This window comes from Eschrichtius robustus, chromosome 5, assembly GCF_028021215.1.
Source record: "Eschrichtius robustus isolate mEscRob2 chromosome 5, mEscRob2.pri, whole genome shotgun sequence".
Lineage (NCBI taxonomy): Eukaryota > Metazoa > Chordata > Mammalia > Artiodactyla > Eschrichtiidae > Eschrichtius > Eschrichtius robustus.
The window spans coordinates 30,159,522-30,177,183 of NC_090828.1; the positions used below are offsets into that span (position 1 = coordinate 30,159,522).

At 39.6% G+C, this 17,662-nt stretch overlaps 2 protein-coding genes and 2 non-coding genes across 4 annotated transcripts in view; 1 reads left to right on the top strand and 3 right to left on the bottom strand.

Annotated features, from left to right (window-relative positions):
* Positions 1 to 3,502: 3,502 nt before the first annotated feature.
* Positions 3,503 to 7,232, bottom strand: EEF1B2 (eukaryotic translation elongation factor 1 beta 2). Its single transcript, XM_068544605.1, has 6 exons — positions 7,048 to 7,232; positions 6,454 to 6,576; positions 4,700 to 4,826; positions 4,356 to 4,422; positions 3,812 to 3,937; positions 3,503 to 3,701 (listed from the first exon to the last, which is right to left on the bottom strand). Exons 1-6 carry the CDS (start codon positions 7,125 to 7,127, stop codon positions 3,547 to 3,549), a joined length of 678 nt encoding a protein of 225 aa, XP_068400706.1. The 5' UTR covers positions 7,128 to 7,232; the 3' UTR covers positions 3,503 to 3,546.
* Positions 4,068 to 4,200, bottom strand: LOC137765529 (small nucleolar RNA SNORA41). Its single transcript, XR_011074181.1, has one exon. It is a non-coding gene; the product is annotated as a small nucleolar RNA SNORA41 (small nucleolar RNA).
* On the bottom strand, positions 4,505 to 4,583 carry LOC137765526 (small nucleolar RNA SNORD51). The gene has a single exon (XR_011074179.1). It is a non-coding gene; the product is annotated as a small nucleolar RNA SNORD51 (small nucleolar RNA).
* A 503-nt stretch (positions 7,233 to 7,735) lies between the features above and the next one.
* NDUFS1 (NADH:ubiquinone oxidoreductase core subunit S1) overlaps positions 7,736 to 17,662 on the top strand; it is a 30,040-nt gene continuing 20,113 nt past the window's right edge. The window contains exons 1-8 of the mRNA XM_068544606.1: positions 7,736 to 7,791; positions 11,308 to 11,372; positions 11,899 to 11,990; positions 14,042 to 14,149; positions 14,852 to 14,928; positions 15,577 to 15,658; positions 15,739 to 15,869; positions 16,324 to 16,509. Coding sequence (XP_068400707.1) covers positions 11,312 to 11,372; positions 11,899 to 11,990; positions 14,042 to 14,149; positions 14,852 to 14,928; positions 15,577 to 15,658; positions 15,739 to 15,869; positions 16,324 to 16,509 — 737 coding nt within the window. The 5' untranslated portion in view covers positions 7,736 to 7,791; positions 11,308 to 11,311. The remainder of the gene's footprint in view (positions 7,792 to 11,307; positions 11,373 to 11,898; positions 11,991 to 14,041; positions 14,150 to 14,851; positions 14,929 to 15,576; positions 15,659 to 15,738; positions 15,870 to 16,323; positions 16,510 to 17,662) is intronic.

The window sequence follows — 17,662 nt, forward strand, 5'->3', positions numbered from 1 at the left end:
GGATTTTGGTACCTGAGGGTTGGGGGGTGGTTCCTGGAACCAATCCCCCCTCGGATACTGAGGGATGACTGTATTTGTTTAATCACAAAATTACTTTTATTCTTAACAATTTTAAGTATGTTTGAACAACCCTTAGGGTGGTTTGAAGAACCACCCTAAGGGTTTGAATAACCCTTATGGTTATTTTCTTAATCCTTTTGTATTTTTATAGCATCTAACATAGTGACACTAAATGAATCAGTTTTGAATTCCCACACTGCCCAGTCCTTGTACGAGGGATGGCTGAATGTGAAAAAGAAACAAGGTTTCAGGGTCATGTAATCACTTCTGGAGCATGCAAAAAAAGGTGCGTTCTTATTCCAAAGCCAGAAACAGAAAAAAAAAAAAAAAAAAATCTCTTTATGTACACCTGTGCCTTCTGAACCCACTGGTTCAAAAACAGTTCATTCAGTATACTGGCTCACATGAATATGTGAGCATTGCTCATAATAGCAAAAAACTGAAAGCAAACTAAAGATCCAATAACTAGACTGGTTCAATAAGATATGAGACAATGGATTCTGTAACTGTTAAAAAATGAGGAAATCTTTTATGTACCGATACAAAATATCCAAGATATAATCTCCAAAATATCCAAGTCTATTTCTATGGACAAAACTTAAGATGCAGAAGTTTGTATCATATGCTACAATTAGCCTACACGTATGCTTAGACTAGCTCTGGAAAGACCTAAAAAACTGGTGACATAGGTTGCTTTTATGGAAGTGAATGGGAGACCTGGGGGACAGGGGAGACGTCACTGTATAACCTCTAGAATTTTGGATGATGTTAATGTATTATCTACCTTTTAAAATGACATTAAAAGATACCATTAGGGGCTTCCCTGGTGGCGCAGTGGTTGAGAATCTGCCTGCCAACGCAGGGGACACGGGTTCGAGCCCTGGTCTGGGAAGATCCCACACGCCGCGGAGCAACTAGGCCCGTGAGCCACAATTACTGAGCCTGCGCGTCTGGAGCCTGTGCTCCGCAACAAGAGAGGCCACGATAGTGAGAGGCCCGCGCACCGCAATGAAGAGTGGCACCTGCTTGCCGCAACTAGAGAAAGCCCTCGCACAGAACGAAGACCCAACACAGCCAAAAATAAATAAATACAAAAAAAAAAGATACCATTAAACACATTTTTTATTCAAGGCCGTGGAGTCAAGATCTTAAAGTCACATGCTTCATCATTCATTAAGATTCACAAGACAGCTGTGGTTTGTATTGACTATTTAAATTTTTTAACTTTTAACCACATTTTTAATCATTGGGTTTTTTTATCATTAATAAATTTTAATACTTAACGTTTTGGCCAAGCTATTTGGTACTCAATCAAGCTATCTGTTACTCATTACAGTGACTGTGAATTATTTTTGGCTATTCACTACTACACCTCTACTTTTCCACAGCATTTCTAGAATCCCTGGGCTCTCCTGTTCTCCAGAAAATGAAGTGCTGCCCTCTGCTGGCTCTCACGATACTGACAACCTGAAAATTTCCCCAGTGATTTCAGACTGGGTCTGTTGGACTAAATGTTGAAGGTGATTTTATTCATCAGTACATATATGTCCAATTGAGTACACATTTTCTTTAGAATTTAAACTATTTCCCACATTCAAGTTGGTTGGCCACATACAAAGAAAATCAGATTGAGAGGGAAGGAAACAGCATCGTCTGGTTCTGCTAGGAAAACCTGGACCTCAAACATTCAATCTCCTTGGCCTACAGAAAAGACTACAAAATGAAGATTTTTAGAGGTCTACAATTCCCAAGCTCTACTTTTGTGAAAACTACTACTCTAAAAAATATATACTCAAATGTTCGATACATCCCAAATTAACTGTTAAGATGCAGCAGTTTCCAATATTGGACTCTCACCTGACTACAGCAACACCATCCTGAGTACACTCACCTGCAGCGCCACCTTAGTACTGACGTCTCCGCACCCCAACAGGCTCAATCAGACTTGCAAACCCAGGTAAGATGTCCCACCTCCACACCCAAGCCAGGCTTACGAACCGCAGCCGAGGGAGCAGTCACCCATATAGCCTCCCTCCCAGGACACACTACTACTCAAAGTCACATGCTCAACACAACTTCTCCCTCAACAGTACAGGAAGCATCCCTTAAATTTACAACATCTGCCTCGACAAACTCTGGGAATCCTCCCCTCCCCTGGGTTAGGTGTCCTTTAGTAAATCGCACATGCCAACTCATAACTTAACATTAATTTTAGGTAGGATTTGTAAATGTGATTTTTTTTTTTCTTAGTCACAAGTAACCCCTAACTTGAAGATGCTAGGTCACAACAAATTACTTTGTCAGCCATTGTAAGTCACTGGTTACTAACTATAAATTAGTCCTGGCATTTTAGTTCCTTTATCTCCAAATGTTTCATGACCTGGCAAATGACATTATTTGCTATGTGTATTGACCTGAGCACTTTCCTGTTTTTGACTCATTTCTCATGATTCTTTAAGGTACTCCCAACATTCTCATCGAGGAAAGCTAGCTCAGATATTAAGTAACTTTGTAATCACTTGCAAAGGGCAAGGTCTTGAACCAATATATATGGGACTAATTACCTAAAATAAAAACTCTTGGGAGTTTCCTGGTGGTCCAGTGGTTAGGACTGGGTGCTTTCACTGCTTTGGGCCTGGGTTCGATCCCTGGTCGGGGAACTAAGGTCCCACAAGCCACGTGACGTGGTCAAAAAAAAAAAAAAAAAAAAACCTCTTACTACAAAAATTTCAGTCAAGTTTACCTCCCCAATTTCTTTTAAAAAACAAGGCAAATATAAACACTTGAAATATTGCGGTAAAAGTTGTATCATTGGGGGCTTCCCTGGCGGCGGAGTGGTTAAGAATCCGCCTGCCAATGCAGGAGACGTGGGTTGGAGCCCTGGTCCAGGAAGATCCCACGTGCCGCAGAGCAACTAAGCCCGTGCGCCACAACTACTGAGCCTGTGCTCTACAGCCCGCAAGCCACAGCTACTGAGCCCGTGAGCCACAACTACTGAAGCCTGCATGCTTAGAGCCTGTGCTCCGCAACAAGAGAAGCCACTGCAACGAGAAACCCGCGCACTGCAACGAAGAGTAGCCCCCGCTCAACGGAACCAAAGCAAGCCTGCATGCAGCAACAAAGACCCAACGCAGCCAATAAATAAATTAATTAATTAAAAAAAAAAAAGTTGTATCATCACACACTGAGGACATCACTAATGGGTAAAGAAGTTGTACTGAGTCCACTTCTGTTAATTTGTTTATAAAGTCTACTCTACATCTATGCATAGTCACAGTATTTATAACAGGTAGTTCCCTCCTTTTTTGGGCTAAACGTCGAACGACAATGCGGACCCAAATTTATATTATTTATGAATTATCTATCCGTTAAATTTCTTCCTTCAAAATGGAAGGAATATAAATAAATACCATCCTCTTATTTAGAAGTCAAGAGCCAAGGGTGTCTTTCAAGCTTTTATTTAAGAGCACTGATCCACGATGGATTTTAGATCTTGTTGAATGCAGCCACGTCCATAGACTGCACATACTCGTCAAAAGCAGTGATCTGCTCCTCCAGCATATCCGTTCCAACTTTATCGTCTTCAACTACACACTGTATTTGAAGTTTTTTAATTCCATACCCCACCGGAACTAGTTTAGCTGAAAAGAGCATCAAGAAAAATCTTAGTTAGAAAAGTCCTGTTGAGTGACAAAGGTTGAAACTATGCAAACTCCAGATGCCAGTGTCAAAAGGCAAAGACTAAACTCACAACAGCCCCAGACCAAGCCGTCTGCTTGAACGCTTCTGACGCACTCCTCTAGTTTTGCCATATCTGTCTCATCATCCCAAGGTTTCACGTCTAATAGGATGGAAGACTTGGCAACAAGTGTGGGTTCTAAAAATGAGTACAAGAAACAGCATTATTCAGACAATTATTTTTGCCCTACTTCAAGACACTTAACAAATCTTAATTTGTTTCTAAATGGATCATCTCCTTAGCCACATAAAACTATAGAAAATACACCTTGTGTTTGTCACACATATGCCCACTTTCTATTTTGCTGAGAAAGAGGTGTTTAGTTATGTAACAGTTTCTTTCCCACAGAGGAATGCCACAGCTGCTACCATAAAAACAGCTGCAGACCAGTAGCTGTGGAAGTTTTGAAGCTCCACTTCAACAGAAGGTTTTGAAATACTGACATATTCAAGGAATGGGGAAGAAAGGAAATTACTTTGGGAATCAGTCTTTGAAAAAGATTATTCACATTATTATGAAAACAATTAAGTTAAACACAAATTATAAAATGACCTACTTTTGGCTTTCTTTGACTCATACTGTGCAAGGCGTTCTTCTCTTAGCCTCTTGGCTTCTTCACTTTCCTGTGAAGAAAAAATTTAATATACTTCACAAAGCTGGTTGTTCCTCAGCTTAAGGCTGGTGGGTCCTCAGCTTAAAGCAGACCAGCTTTATCAGAAAAAAGCAAATCCATCATGAGCTCAGCCGAAAGATGGTGATTTGATTTTATTCATCATGTAGCCAGTGAGAATTTTTAAAAGGCAGGTAATAAAGTGAAGCCAGGATTCAAACCCAGGCACTTTGGCTACAGAGCCTGTGCCTAAGCACAATGATACGCACAAATGTCAACTTATGCCATACCTCCTCATCATCAGATCCAAAGAGATCAATGTCATCATCATCTTTACTATCTGTAGCTCCACTTTCTGTGGTGTCTTCCACGTTAGCAGGGCCATACTTGCCCAAAGCTTTCTTCACTCCTGGCAGGCTTGAAAAAAATTTAATCAGCTAGCTACTATTAGGTCGGTATGAGGTCCCTTTTCAAACAATACATGAGAACTTGTTTTCATTACAACTTATCAATAGACCCCTTTTGCACCAAGAATTTACCCTTCAACATTCCCAGGTAAATGCTTTTACATGTTTAGCTCCTCACCTAACAAACGTCGGTAGCATGTGAAATGCTATATTCAATATGCACAAAGATTTACTTTCAGAATGAGTTTTCCTGTTTGAGATTTCATTAAGTACGCTCAGTTCCATTCTTAGTGAACTGGAGTCCACCTGCCCAAACGTCCATCCTTGTTAGCAGTTTCAGAAAAATGGCAAAGGACTGAAAGAATGAGCCACCCCTCACCCAGAGGTGGGTCCCCAGGTCAAGGTCAGGCACACTGGCAGGCCAGTGTGGGGAAAAGCTGAATTGTTGTCATTGATGAACTAAAATTCATATTTTGTGGCAAGACAAGAAAAATTTAAACATAAAAATGTTCTTTGCCTGTTTGGGCCACCTCCCTCCTCTAAACTGTGTATTGTGCATCTGCATTAACCAGCCCTCCTGAGGAGATAACATTCCTTCTGAATCTTGGGCCATGATGACCCATGACCCACTACTCGCTTTGTACCTGTAGATCTGGATTGTATTAACTGTCAATAATACATTATTTAATGCGCAACCTTGTCTTAAAAACTTATATGCGAAGTGAGAGAGTGGCATGAACATATATACACTACCAAATGTAAAACAGATAGCTAGTGGGAAGCAGCTCGCATAGCACAGGGAGATCAGCTCGGTGCTTTGTGACCACCTAGAGGGGTGGGAAAGGGAGGGTGGAAGGGAGGGAGATGCAAGAGGGAAGAGATATGGGGATATATGTATATGTATAGCTGATTCACTTTGTTATAAAGCAGAAACTAACACACCATTGTAAAGCAATTATACTCCAATAAAGATGTTAAAAAAAACAAAACACAACACAAAAACCCAAAACAAAACAAAAACTTATATGGACGGAGACTTCCCTGGTGGCGCAGTGGTTAAGAATCTGCCTGTAAATGCAGGGGACACGGGTTCGAGCCCTGGTTTGGGAAGATCCCACATGCCGCGGAGCAACTAAGTCCATGTGCCACAACTACTGAAGCCACATGGGCCACAACTACTGAGCCCGTGAGCCACAACTACTGAAGCCCGCGCACCTAGAGACTGTGCTCCGCAACAAGAGAAGACACCGCAATGAGAAGCCAGCGCACCGCAACAAAGACCCCAACACAGCCACAAATAAATAAATTAAAAAAAAAAAAAAAAAACACTTATATGCACAGAACAGTTTTCAGAGGTTTCTTAGGGGCTTTTCACAGGTTATAATCCTCAGTGTGGCTTGAATAAAATTTTCTATTTCTTAGATTGACTAATTTTTTCTTCGAAATTGTCATGTTCTACCTGTTACATGAAAAAATGGAAGATTTCAGCCTCTTGGCCTTCTAAAGTCACAGAGAAATTTAGCTTACAATATCCCCACAAAACTAAAGTAGCCTGAACCCTAACCTGTCACGTGAAAACCCTGACTTTAAGCTTAGAAAGCATTTTATTCTTCAGATAAACACAAAGATACTTTTACCTGGCCTTTTCCTTTTCGTAAGATTTGATGTGATTATACCAACGTAGGGCATGACACAAGTCGGCAGGTGGTGGGCCGGAGACTGCTTCAAATACTGCCACATCTGCTTGTGACGGCACATACCTGCCAATGATGCAAAACTAATTACACACGCCTTTAAAAGAAAAACCACAAACACCAGCCAACGAACGACAAACGCTACGACCGTCAAATTAATTAGTGGCAATTCGCCCTCTTGTTACCGGGCTACCTAAGCAGCTTTAGTTTTCTGTAAAAAAATAAGTTCCTTAGGATCAGGGATCATTTATTTGGTTCTCCGAGCTATCCTGAGACACAACTGCCACTCAGACCTCAGAAATTGCAATCGCTAACGTGGACCTACAGGTTTACATTTGTTAATTAAGCAAAGACGCGGAAACACCTGGTGGAGTCAAGTAAGCCGAAACAAAGCACATTTTTAACCCTTCTCCCCTCGCAGTCCCCTCCCGCGGGAGAGCCCTGGGGTCGGGCTTCCTTTCCTCCAGCCGCAGCCGAGGCCGCGCCACGTGGCGCCACTGCTCCCGGCCCTGCCCCGACCCCGGCCCGTCAGCTCACCCTTCGATGTAGCTCTTGTCCGCCAAGTAGTCGTTGAGCACCTGGAGGCCGGCGGGGCTTTTCAGGTCTCCAAAACCCATGGCGACGGCTGACAGGGAACTGGGCGGCAGCGGAGGAAAAGAGGAGCGCAGACGGTCGCTGCCGAGCGCTAAGAGGGAAAAAGGCCCGCAAGGAGGCCGGAAATGCCTTATATAGACACGGAGGCGTTTCTCTCCGATGCCCCCAGCAGCAGGTTAAAGGTTAAAAGTAAAGTACGTTAAGATTTCTCAACGTAAAAATCAAGGGCTCTTAATTAATGGCCCACAAATTGTCTGCCGAGCTTTCTTTGTGTTTGCAAATCAATTAATGAAATGGGCATTGCTTAAATTACTACCTCCAAGGTTTGCGAAGACTACCGGAACCGCCCCTTGAAGCGCCGGAAATGACGGAAGACGCTCGGCCTCGGGCGCCAGGTTACTTCCGGCGGAACTGAGGTCCGAGCCCGCCCCCTTATCCCGCCCCCGCTTCCTCCCGGCTGCTACGCCCTCCGCCCCGCCTTCTGTCAAGCTGACGGAAGTTGCCGAGCTCAATCTAAACGAGAAATTGTCGAACTGGGGTTTCTCGTCCCTCCCGGCTTTCCGTTCTTCCAGGCCCGGCTGACTGAGATACCCGAGGCCGCCATATTGAATGAGAAACCTGGCCTCTGAAGGGGTCGGCGGGGTGTAGACAATTCTGCAGGGCAGCCTCGGCGGCTCCAGGGAGAAGGTGAGGTTGTGTTTGGGTGAGAAGGCTGAGGTGCCTTGGTCCCCGGAGTTTGTTTATTGACGAGACTGTTTTCTTTGGCCCAACCGACTCCTTCTCCTCTTGTCCTTGAGTGGGCGCCGCCTCCCACCCCGCCTCCTCGGGAACCCCCGAGAGCTGGCAGGTGAGGACTGTTAGCCAGCGTCTCTGGTCTGACGGAGCAGAGAGGAGGAGGAAATCAGGCCCTGGGGAGCGCTGGCCCGAGTGCAGCCTTGTGGGTGACCTTCCCTCTGCAGGGGAATGCGGGACAGTCCCCTTCCTGGAGAGGAGGCCGTTTTGTTTCCCGGGAGAGGACCTCTGTCAAGGACTTAGGCCTAAAGACTGAGCCTTTTCCCCCCAATTACTACATACCTGGTATAGTGCATCTTTGTTTGGCTGCTGTTGCCTTAGCAACTGTCCATGCCTCTGTTTTTTTGTTTTTTGGTTTTGTCCATAGATTGCGTTGGCTAATACTTCTTATCCTTTTCACTGGTGGGGAAACTGAAGAAAAAAGACGTTTAAAAAGTTGGCCCAAGGTCGCACTGCAGATAACAAAGCTACGTTGTTTAAAAGTTTTGGGAATCTAATGCATGTACATGTACTGTAAAAACGTGGATCAGACACTGCTCTGCTCAAACACGAATTGAGGGTATAGAAAATGTAACGTGAACTGTTCCTGATGAATAAACATCAAGTTGGTTTTTTGCGGAACGTCCTTTTTTTCCACTGAATTGTGTGTGCATCTTTAAGCAGGGTGTTGTAAGGCTGCCAGAGCACCTGCACTCTTTAATACCAGGAAAGTGGAAGTGATGGCCAGAGAGTAGAGATAGAATTCATTTAACAAATAGTTGTTGAATGCTTATTATAAGCTAGAAGTGAGTCCACAAGGAAGAATTAAATGAGTGATGTGACTGGGGAGTAGTTAGGATATTTTAGTTAGGCTGGTCAAGGAAAATCTCCCTGAGAAATGCCTTTTAAGCCAAAATTTGAAGGATGAGGAGGGGCCAGAAAGATCTGAGGGAAGAACATTTCCATCTGAGGTCACAGCCCCTGGGAAGATGGGAGAGGCTGTGGGAGCAGTGTGGAAGCCAGGAGACCTGTTAGGGGGCTACTGTAACAATCCAAGCAAGAGATGATGGTGGCTTGGAATAGGACAGTACCTTGGAGGGAGAGAAGTGGATGGATGTGGGATATCTGGTGGAGAATGTGGAGTAGTATTGTCCCTGCACCAAAAAGTGTCCAGTCTAGTTTTAGAAATGATTATTCATTAGCATTTTCCCATCTTAGGGATGATTATTTCTGTTCTTACATGGTAGCCAAATAAGTGTAAAGTGCTTATCAAAGTTTTGCAAATCTGTATTTCTTATGTTGGGGCGATGCAGTCTTCCACTTGATGCTGGGTTTTCAACAGACAGCCTACTCCTGGTGGATTTCCTAGCTAAAGTGGGCACCACTTTCATATTATATTGGAGACAAACGTAATATTAAAGTTTTTACATTGTTGTGTGAAATATTGTTGATTTTGATCTGTCTTTAGCAAATTCAGTTTTACCTTTATATGAATAGATTTTAATAGGACAGATGCTACTCATTCTGGAACTTGGTGGTAAGACTACAGTTGACCCTTGAGCAATGAGAGGATTAAGGGTTCCAACCCTTTGTGCAGTCGAAAATCTGTATATAACTTATAGTTGGCCTTCTATATCCATGGTTCTGCATCTGAGGATTCAACCAATCTCACATCTTGTAGTACTGTAGTATTTACTATTGAAAAAAATTCACCTGTAAGTGGACCTGTGCAGTTGAAACCCATATTGTTTAAGGGTCAACTCTGTTTGATGGTTCATTTTCTTAGGGGCACTGTGCTAGGTCTTCAGAAAAGGGAAATGACCAAAGTGCACCATTCCTTGTCAGGGAGCTTACAGACTAGAGATACTGAAATTGATTACTAGCTTTCAGTTTAGTAGGTGGAATAATATATATATATATATATATATATATATATATATATATATATATATATACACACACACATACACAGTGTGTGCTGGTAGTAAAGAGAAGGAGCGCAAAGGAAGAGCCCTTTAAAACTGATTTTCAGTGGCCAGTCCCATCTAAATTGAATTCAGATATAACTGACATTTATTGAGCTCCTACTAGTAACACATAGCCTAAGAGGTATTGTTTTCTTTTATAGATAAACAGAAACTGTGATTTACCAAAAAGTCACTCACTAGTAGGTGACAGATGTCTGCAGATTCAGTATCACAAATTCTGAATTAATGAATTGTTTGAGTTATTGACGTCTGAATTAATGAAATTTCTGTGAAACTTATGCTTAAAACTTATGTATATATACTGTTTTCTAATATAAACTTTGAAATTCTTTATGTGATACATTCTGATCACATAATTTGTTGTATTTTTAAGAGTTCCAAATGAAAAATTAGATGCTTAGCCCATATAATCAAGTGAGTAGACAGAAAGTTCAGTGCTTCGCCGATATGACCAAGTGGATGGACAAAAAACTCTAAAAGATCAGATAACTTTTCTCTCTGTTTGCTTATGTATACCTTTAATTGGTGTTAATTTATATAATCCACTTCCATTTATTTCAGTAATTCAGCAAATCCTTTAGAGAGGGCTTCTCAACTGCAGATCTGTTGACACTTTAGATAATTCTTTACTATGGGAGATTGTCCTGAGCCTTGTAGGATCTTTAGTAGCACGCTGACCTCAACCCACTAGATGCCAATAGCTTTCCCCTAGTCGTGACAACAGACAGTTTGTCCAGACATTGCTAAATGTTCCCTGGGAAGCAAAATTATCTCTTATAGAGAACCACTGTTTTAGAGCTTACTGTGTGGCACCCTTGGTGGTAGGTACTGAGGATAGAAAGATAAAGAAGTTCATAATACAGTGGGGGTAGAACAGGCACATAAACAGATAATTGCAAATCTGTAAGATAAATGTACTCCTGGACACAGAAAATAGCACTCCAGAGTTTTTAAAGGCTTGGGCTTGTGAGCCAGCTCAGACTATCTCAGAAGCGTTTAGTAGATAACTGCTCAGAACGTAGAATGTTAGAATGCATTTTAGCAGGAAATGAAGGCAGAAAGGTAGGCTTTATTTTACATGGCAATTAATGATAAACTCACTGTTAATTCTTGAAATTTATTTTACTATATAGTAGTATATTAAGTTTGATCATTTGTTTATAATTAAAAACAACAAAACTGCCCTTTATATAGAATTAGAAGATTCAACTTTATATGCTAGCTGCTCCTTCTTAGCTTCTTGATGATGTACAAGTCAGTTAATCTATCTGAGATGGAGTATTCTCATCTCTAGAATTTCAGGAAAAATATCAGGACTTGTGAAATGTTCAATGAAATAATGTATATATATGAAGTGCTTTAAAACCATAAAATACTACCAAAAAGTTTGGGATTGGCATTGTTTTTCCTATGATAATATAACTCTTCTTTGTTTTATTCTTAGCGATATGTTAAGGATACCTGTAAGAAGGGCCTTAGTGAGCCTTTCTAAGTCTCCTAAAGGATGTGGTGAGTGTCTTTTTTTTGAATTTGCTTTTGTGGGTACTAGACTTGCTGTCTTTGTAAATTCATAGGTTTATGGAATGTTTCTTGAAAGACCCATAATATATATTAAATAAAAATGGAAACAGTGACCCAAGTTGAATAGAATGATTTTCAAAATACAACTTTAAACATTTTATAGAAATTATCGTGGAATAGAAAGTAGTAGGAATTGCCCATCAGTGCCAAAATGGAAAAAGCAGTCATTCTGCTTTTGAGAAGTGGTCTTCCCTAGGAACATATTTTCAGTGGTATTAAAAGTTACAACTTAAACTGCTGTTAAAGGTAGACAGCCATATTCTGTTTGGTATTCAGGACTGGAAAAGCTTTCCTCTAAGTCAATAATTTAGAAGTTTGCATCTAGAGAAATAGAAGGGAATAGTATAAAATGAGGAAAAAATTTAGATGTGGAGGTTAATTAATCCATTATCCTCTGCTGTAATAACTTGAACTCTGTTAATTTCGTTTTCACCTTAATATTTTTGATGGTCAGTTCGAGCAACTGCCACAGCAGCAAGCAACTTGATTGAAGTATTTGTTGATGGTCAGTCTGTCATGGTGGAACCAGGAACTACCATCCTCCAAGTAGGCATTCATTTTAATTCTTTATTTTTGTGTATGTTCTGATTTAAAAAAACAAAAATAATTTATTTTCTTTATACTGTTCATTTACTTCTAAAATTTTCAAGATTCCTTGACAAATGCTCATTAAAGAACTATATATAGATAGTAAAATTATATGAAAATAAGTTTGATTTGAAATCTTGGCATTTCAGAGTGAGTGAGCTATCATTCATCAGTTTCTGACTTTCTAAGTGAACTGTGGCAGTTCTTTTGTTTCACTTCTGCCTTCAAATAAATTCCCGTTTAGAAGTTTTAAGTTACCTAAAATAAATTATTAGTTAATATAGGTGAGTTTGAGGAAAAGGTAACCTTTGTTGTGAGCCTGCTTGATGCATTTCACTTCTATGTAACCTTTCTATTTTTAATAATATTTCTAGGAATGTGTCCTACAAAGCAGATAAATGGAGGGTAGTAGGTTCTCGAATTTATGCCCTAAATATTTAATTTCTCCAAATTCCTCCAGAACTAACAGAGTTGGTCATGGAGAAGTGGTGCTTCATTCCATCATAAATTATTGCAGAGCTAAATGCTCTTTATTCATTTTAACAGTAATTTCTAGACTGTCAGGCATACACATGTAAACAAAAATATATAACAAAATTATGTTCAACGTACAGTGGAGAGTATTTTGGCATGTATAGGAGGTGGTAGAAAGAGATGTCAGGAATATCTCAGGTGATCTCTGAGAAGATTTTAAAGGATGAGTAGGTGTTTATATGTGGACAAGGAAGCTTCAGGTAGTTTGGTATTGATGGAACATAAGGTATGTGTAGAAGAGGAGATAACAGGAAATCAGCTTCTGGTAGAGAAGGTCTGGTCATTAAAGACAATCTATGCAGTGTTGAAGAGCTTATAGTTTGGACCATCAAGAATATTCGTGGCTACTAAGCAGTATGACAGTGACTGTAGAGGATGGTGGTTTGGAGAATAATAAGACTGGAATGAGACACGGAAAGAGTATATCTTGCATTAGTGGAGCAGGAAGTGAAAAGGCCTAAAATAGTGGCAATGGAATGAAAACAAGAGGGTCTATTCAAGGGAGAGTGAGATGTAGGTAGACAGGCCTTCAGGAATGATGAAGAGCAGAGGAGTTTTTGTGATTGCTGCCTTTGTTAGCTTATTTGGGGATGTATAGTAGGGGACAGAAATAGATTGAATTTTAACTGTCTATAGAGTGTACACATGTGAATGCCTACTTACATCTAAAGAAGTGGAGGACTATCAGGGCTGCAGACCATCAGGGCTACAGATGAAGTTTTGAATGTAATCATATGTAAATGAGCTAGTGTGAAGGCTGGGGCAGTTGACCCACTGCATCTAGCACACAGGAAGACTCCATACATTTTTGCTAAGTAGTTAAAATATTGAAAATCGATGAGATTGCTTTAGAGTGAGGGCTAAGGATGGAAGAACTAATTCTAGAGGAAATTTGAGTACATTTGTAGGCTCAGAGAAGGAGCAGGGATAATTGGTAGAGGGAACTAATATCCTTCACTAAGCAAATGGGAACTGGGAAGGGAGTGAGAGTCCTGGGTGGGGTATTTGGAGCCAAAGATAGAACCAGATTGTAGTCAGCTGGGTGGTGTAAAATGGAGTCTAATCTAAAGGAGGAAGGCTAGTCAATGAGGAAGTCCAGGTATGAAACCACTGGGACAGAGTTTGAAGGAGGAGTCTTTGTAGACAATGGTTCAGAGTAGAAACGGGGAGTCAAGCCTTTAGCACAGTCTGAATATGCTTCTTTATCCAGTTTCTTCCACGTAAGGTATAGGCACGGTGAGGATCTTTAAAGAGGTAGCTTCAGAGCAGACAGGGGTTGGAATCAAGAGCAAAGAAAAGGAGGGAAATCTCTTTGAGGATCAAGTTACAGGTGTTTGTAGGTAAGAGTAATAAGATAGGTAGGGGATGGCCTCATGTTTTTTTGATTGTTTTTTGTTTGTTTTTACTGTGTTTTAGACAAGACAAGGATGAGGTCAGGTTATTCTAGTGCAAACATTTTTTACTTTGTCTTCTAGGCTTGTGAGAAGGTTGGCATGCAGATCCCTCGATTCTGTTATCATGAAAGGTTGTCTGTTGCTGGAAACTGCAGGATGTGCCTTGTTGAAATTGAGAAAGCTCCTAAGGTACTTGATACCTAAAATTCCACACCATGCTGTAGAAGGTAGAAAACTTTAAATCTTGCAGCAGACTTTATTTAGAATCAATATTGTTGTAGTGGAGAATCTGGTCCTGTTTACTTCTGTCTATAAATTTATTTTTTGTGTGATTGATTCTCTTCATTTCAAAACTGGAAACACATTGAAGAAAGTGCTTTATATAAATGCAAGTGGCATATAATGGTAACATTTAGAAATTAAATGGGTCTTTTTAGAGCAGTCACTATTTGCAAATGGCTGTGTGACACACAGCTAGGATGTGGAGCTGCCAAGCAGCACATTAGAAGTGCTTATGCTGTGCCATTTTCACTAGAGAAAAGGATTGCAGTGAAGAGGTTCACTTTCAGTTTAATTTCGTTTTGGCTTGTGCAATTTTAATTCAGCACTGCCTGCTAATCAAAGCACAGTTATCTGATGTTCTGTTTCAGAGCCTCTTAAAAAAAATCTCATTAATTATTAGAATAAAATTAAGAAGATGTCTAGTTTCTAAGAGAAATGTATCGTGCCAGATTATCATATTATAAATATGAAAACTGAAAAACTCAGTCTTCAAAAATACTCTGTTCTTTCCTTGTTTTCATATGTATAATTTAATATTTTTATATATTGGGTTAACTTATAATTACCAATAAATACAAATACTTAGAGATTTTTGCATTGAAATTCCAGGTTGTAGCTGCTTGTGCCATGCCAGTAATGAAAGGTTGGAACATCCTGACAAACTCAGAGAAAACTAAGAAAGCCAGGTACTTTATTGTTAACTCGGCATAGTGACTTTTATTAGAGCAGAAAATTGCACATTTCAGTATGTAGACCTTCCCATAGATGAGAAATTCAGTATCAAACTCTGAAGAAGTTGGCGTGCTTGGCTTCTAGGAGCAGTTGGAAGTGAGTGCACATAGAGGAGGTGAAGTCAGGTGTTTATGGTTTTGAGCCTACAGCAGAATCAGCATTAAAATCCCTTGTTTATAACCTTGCTCATCTTGTGGTAACAGTGAGTTTGGGGCTATTGAACTGAGATTATTGCAGTGATATTGTACTGTACTGTACTGGCACTGATTGTGTTTGTTTTTGCTTTGCATTAATGTTTTTTTGAATTAATGCCAGTGTTTTCTGAAGACCATTCAGCAACTTTTGGTATTTCTGTATTGTTAAAACTCAATTTTCTAGGTTCTCTAATGATATTTTATTCTGGACTCCTATAAACATTTTTTAGATTATGTATTTAATACTACTCTTATAATAGTTACATTGGCGTTTCTGATAGTAAATGTAAAATCCATGTTAACTATATGAGAGTATTCATCTGTGACAGTTATTTAAATAGCCTATATGTAAACCATTTTGAATGTCAGCAATTTATGTAATTTTATATATTACAATTTTCTTTACAGGGAAGGTGTGATGGAGTTCTTACTAGCAAATCACCCACTGGATTGTCCTATTTGTGACCAGGGAGGTGAATGTGATCTGCAGGTATGTAGTCTAATTCCTTAAATCTTTTTGTTTTACTTTTGTTAGCAAAATTTGGTTAACTCTTTCATAATCTACTTAAGGATCAGTCCATGATGTTTGGAAGTGATAGGAGCCGGTTTTTAGAGGGGAAACGTGCTGTGGAGGACAAGAACATTGGGCCATTGGTAAAAACCATTATGACTAGATGTATACAGTGTACTCGGTGCATCAGGTAATATTTTTCTCCTTCTCTCTTCTGCAATATCATTTGTATACTTATTTAATATTCACAAAATTTGGTGGAATAACACCACTGGAACGGATATCAACTTATTTTTGGTGAAAGAAGAGGGATGTTGTATTCATTGTTTTTTATATAAGCCAGTAAAATGAATAAGTTTTCACTTTTAGTTAATATCAACTTCACTTGGATTTAAAAATCAAAATCTACAAGCATTAACTTTGTGATAACTTGCTGAGCTGTGCACATGATTTGTGCAATTTTCTGTACGTGTGTTACACCTCAAATTAAATGGAAACATTTATTGTTTTTATTCAGGGACTACATTTTCCATTGAAAATCTATCTTTTTAGTGTTTTGAAAATCATTACCTTTGTGATAATGAATAGGAAAGGAGGTAAGTTTGCTGCGTTTGACCATTTGATGGTACATTTTTATCTTGCAGGTTTGCAAGTGAGATTGCAGGAGTAGATGATCTGGGAACAACAGGCAGAGGAAATGATATGCAAGTTGGCACATACATTGAAAAGATGTTCATGTCTGAACTTTCTGGGAATATCATTGACATCTGCCCTGTAGGTGCCCTGACCTCTAAGCCCTATGCCTTTACTGCTCGGCCTTGGGAAACAAGGTATTCATCATGGTATTTTTTGTCCTTTAATTCAGTACTATTCAAAAAAATTTAAGATTCATTTTCTTCATGAGTTCTAATTGTTCTGGTCCAAGTTTTTATTTATTTGCTTTAAGTAAAACCCTTTTAATAGAAGATAAGTTGTTAAATTGAAGGATAGGATGAACCTGTGCAAATTGTAGTTTTCTTGGAAATTAATTCCAAAGTACTTAATCACAAAATTATTTTATTCACTTGTTCTTCCAAAGAATAAGATTGTCTTGATTTTTAAAAATTTATAGTTTCCTCTCATTGTACATTAAATTTTCAACCACGTACACATATTATACTTTATTTAATTAGTTCTTAGTAGACATTTAGTTTATTTCTATTTCTTTATAATTACAAATCTATTTTTTAAAATCTATCTATTTATTTATGTATGGCTGTGTTGGGTCTTTGTTGCTGTGCATGGGCTTTCTCTAGTTGCTGCGAGCGGGGTCTACTCTTCGTTGCGGTGCACAAACTTCTCATTGCGTTGGCTTTTTCTTGTTGCAGAGCACGGGCTGTAGGCGTGCGGGCTTCGGTAGTTGTGGCACGCAGGCTCAGTAGTTGTGGTGCATGGGCTTAGTTGCTCCATGGCATGTGGGATCTTCCTGGACCAGGGCTTGAACCAGTGTCCCTTGCATTGGCAGGTGGATTCTTAACCACTGCACCACCAGGGAAGTCCTACAAATCTAAAATAAACATATTTATAACTTTTCTTATATATCTCTGATTCTTCTGATTAAATTAAGAAATGAAATAGATCGTTGCAATAAATTTGAATACTTTTAAGGTTCTGAAAATATATCATCAAATTGCCTTCTAATTTTAAACTCTTACCAGAGTATATGGGAGTATCTTAAAATTCCAGGCTTTAAACCATGTATTTGTGTATACGAAAGGTTTAGGGAGTTGGGGGCAGGGAGGAGACAGTACATAATTGAAATGTTTAAGTAGAGAGTGTTTTCTCCTCTCCATAATACATACAAATGCTACACTTAATGTTGTGTCACAGGTCTTTGAGACACTATTCATTTTTCTTAAAACTTTTTTTTTCTTTATTCTTCAGATTGGATGAATTCTGTTGATCTACTGTCAAGTTCATTCATTCATTCTTTTGTCATCTCAA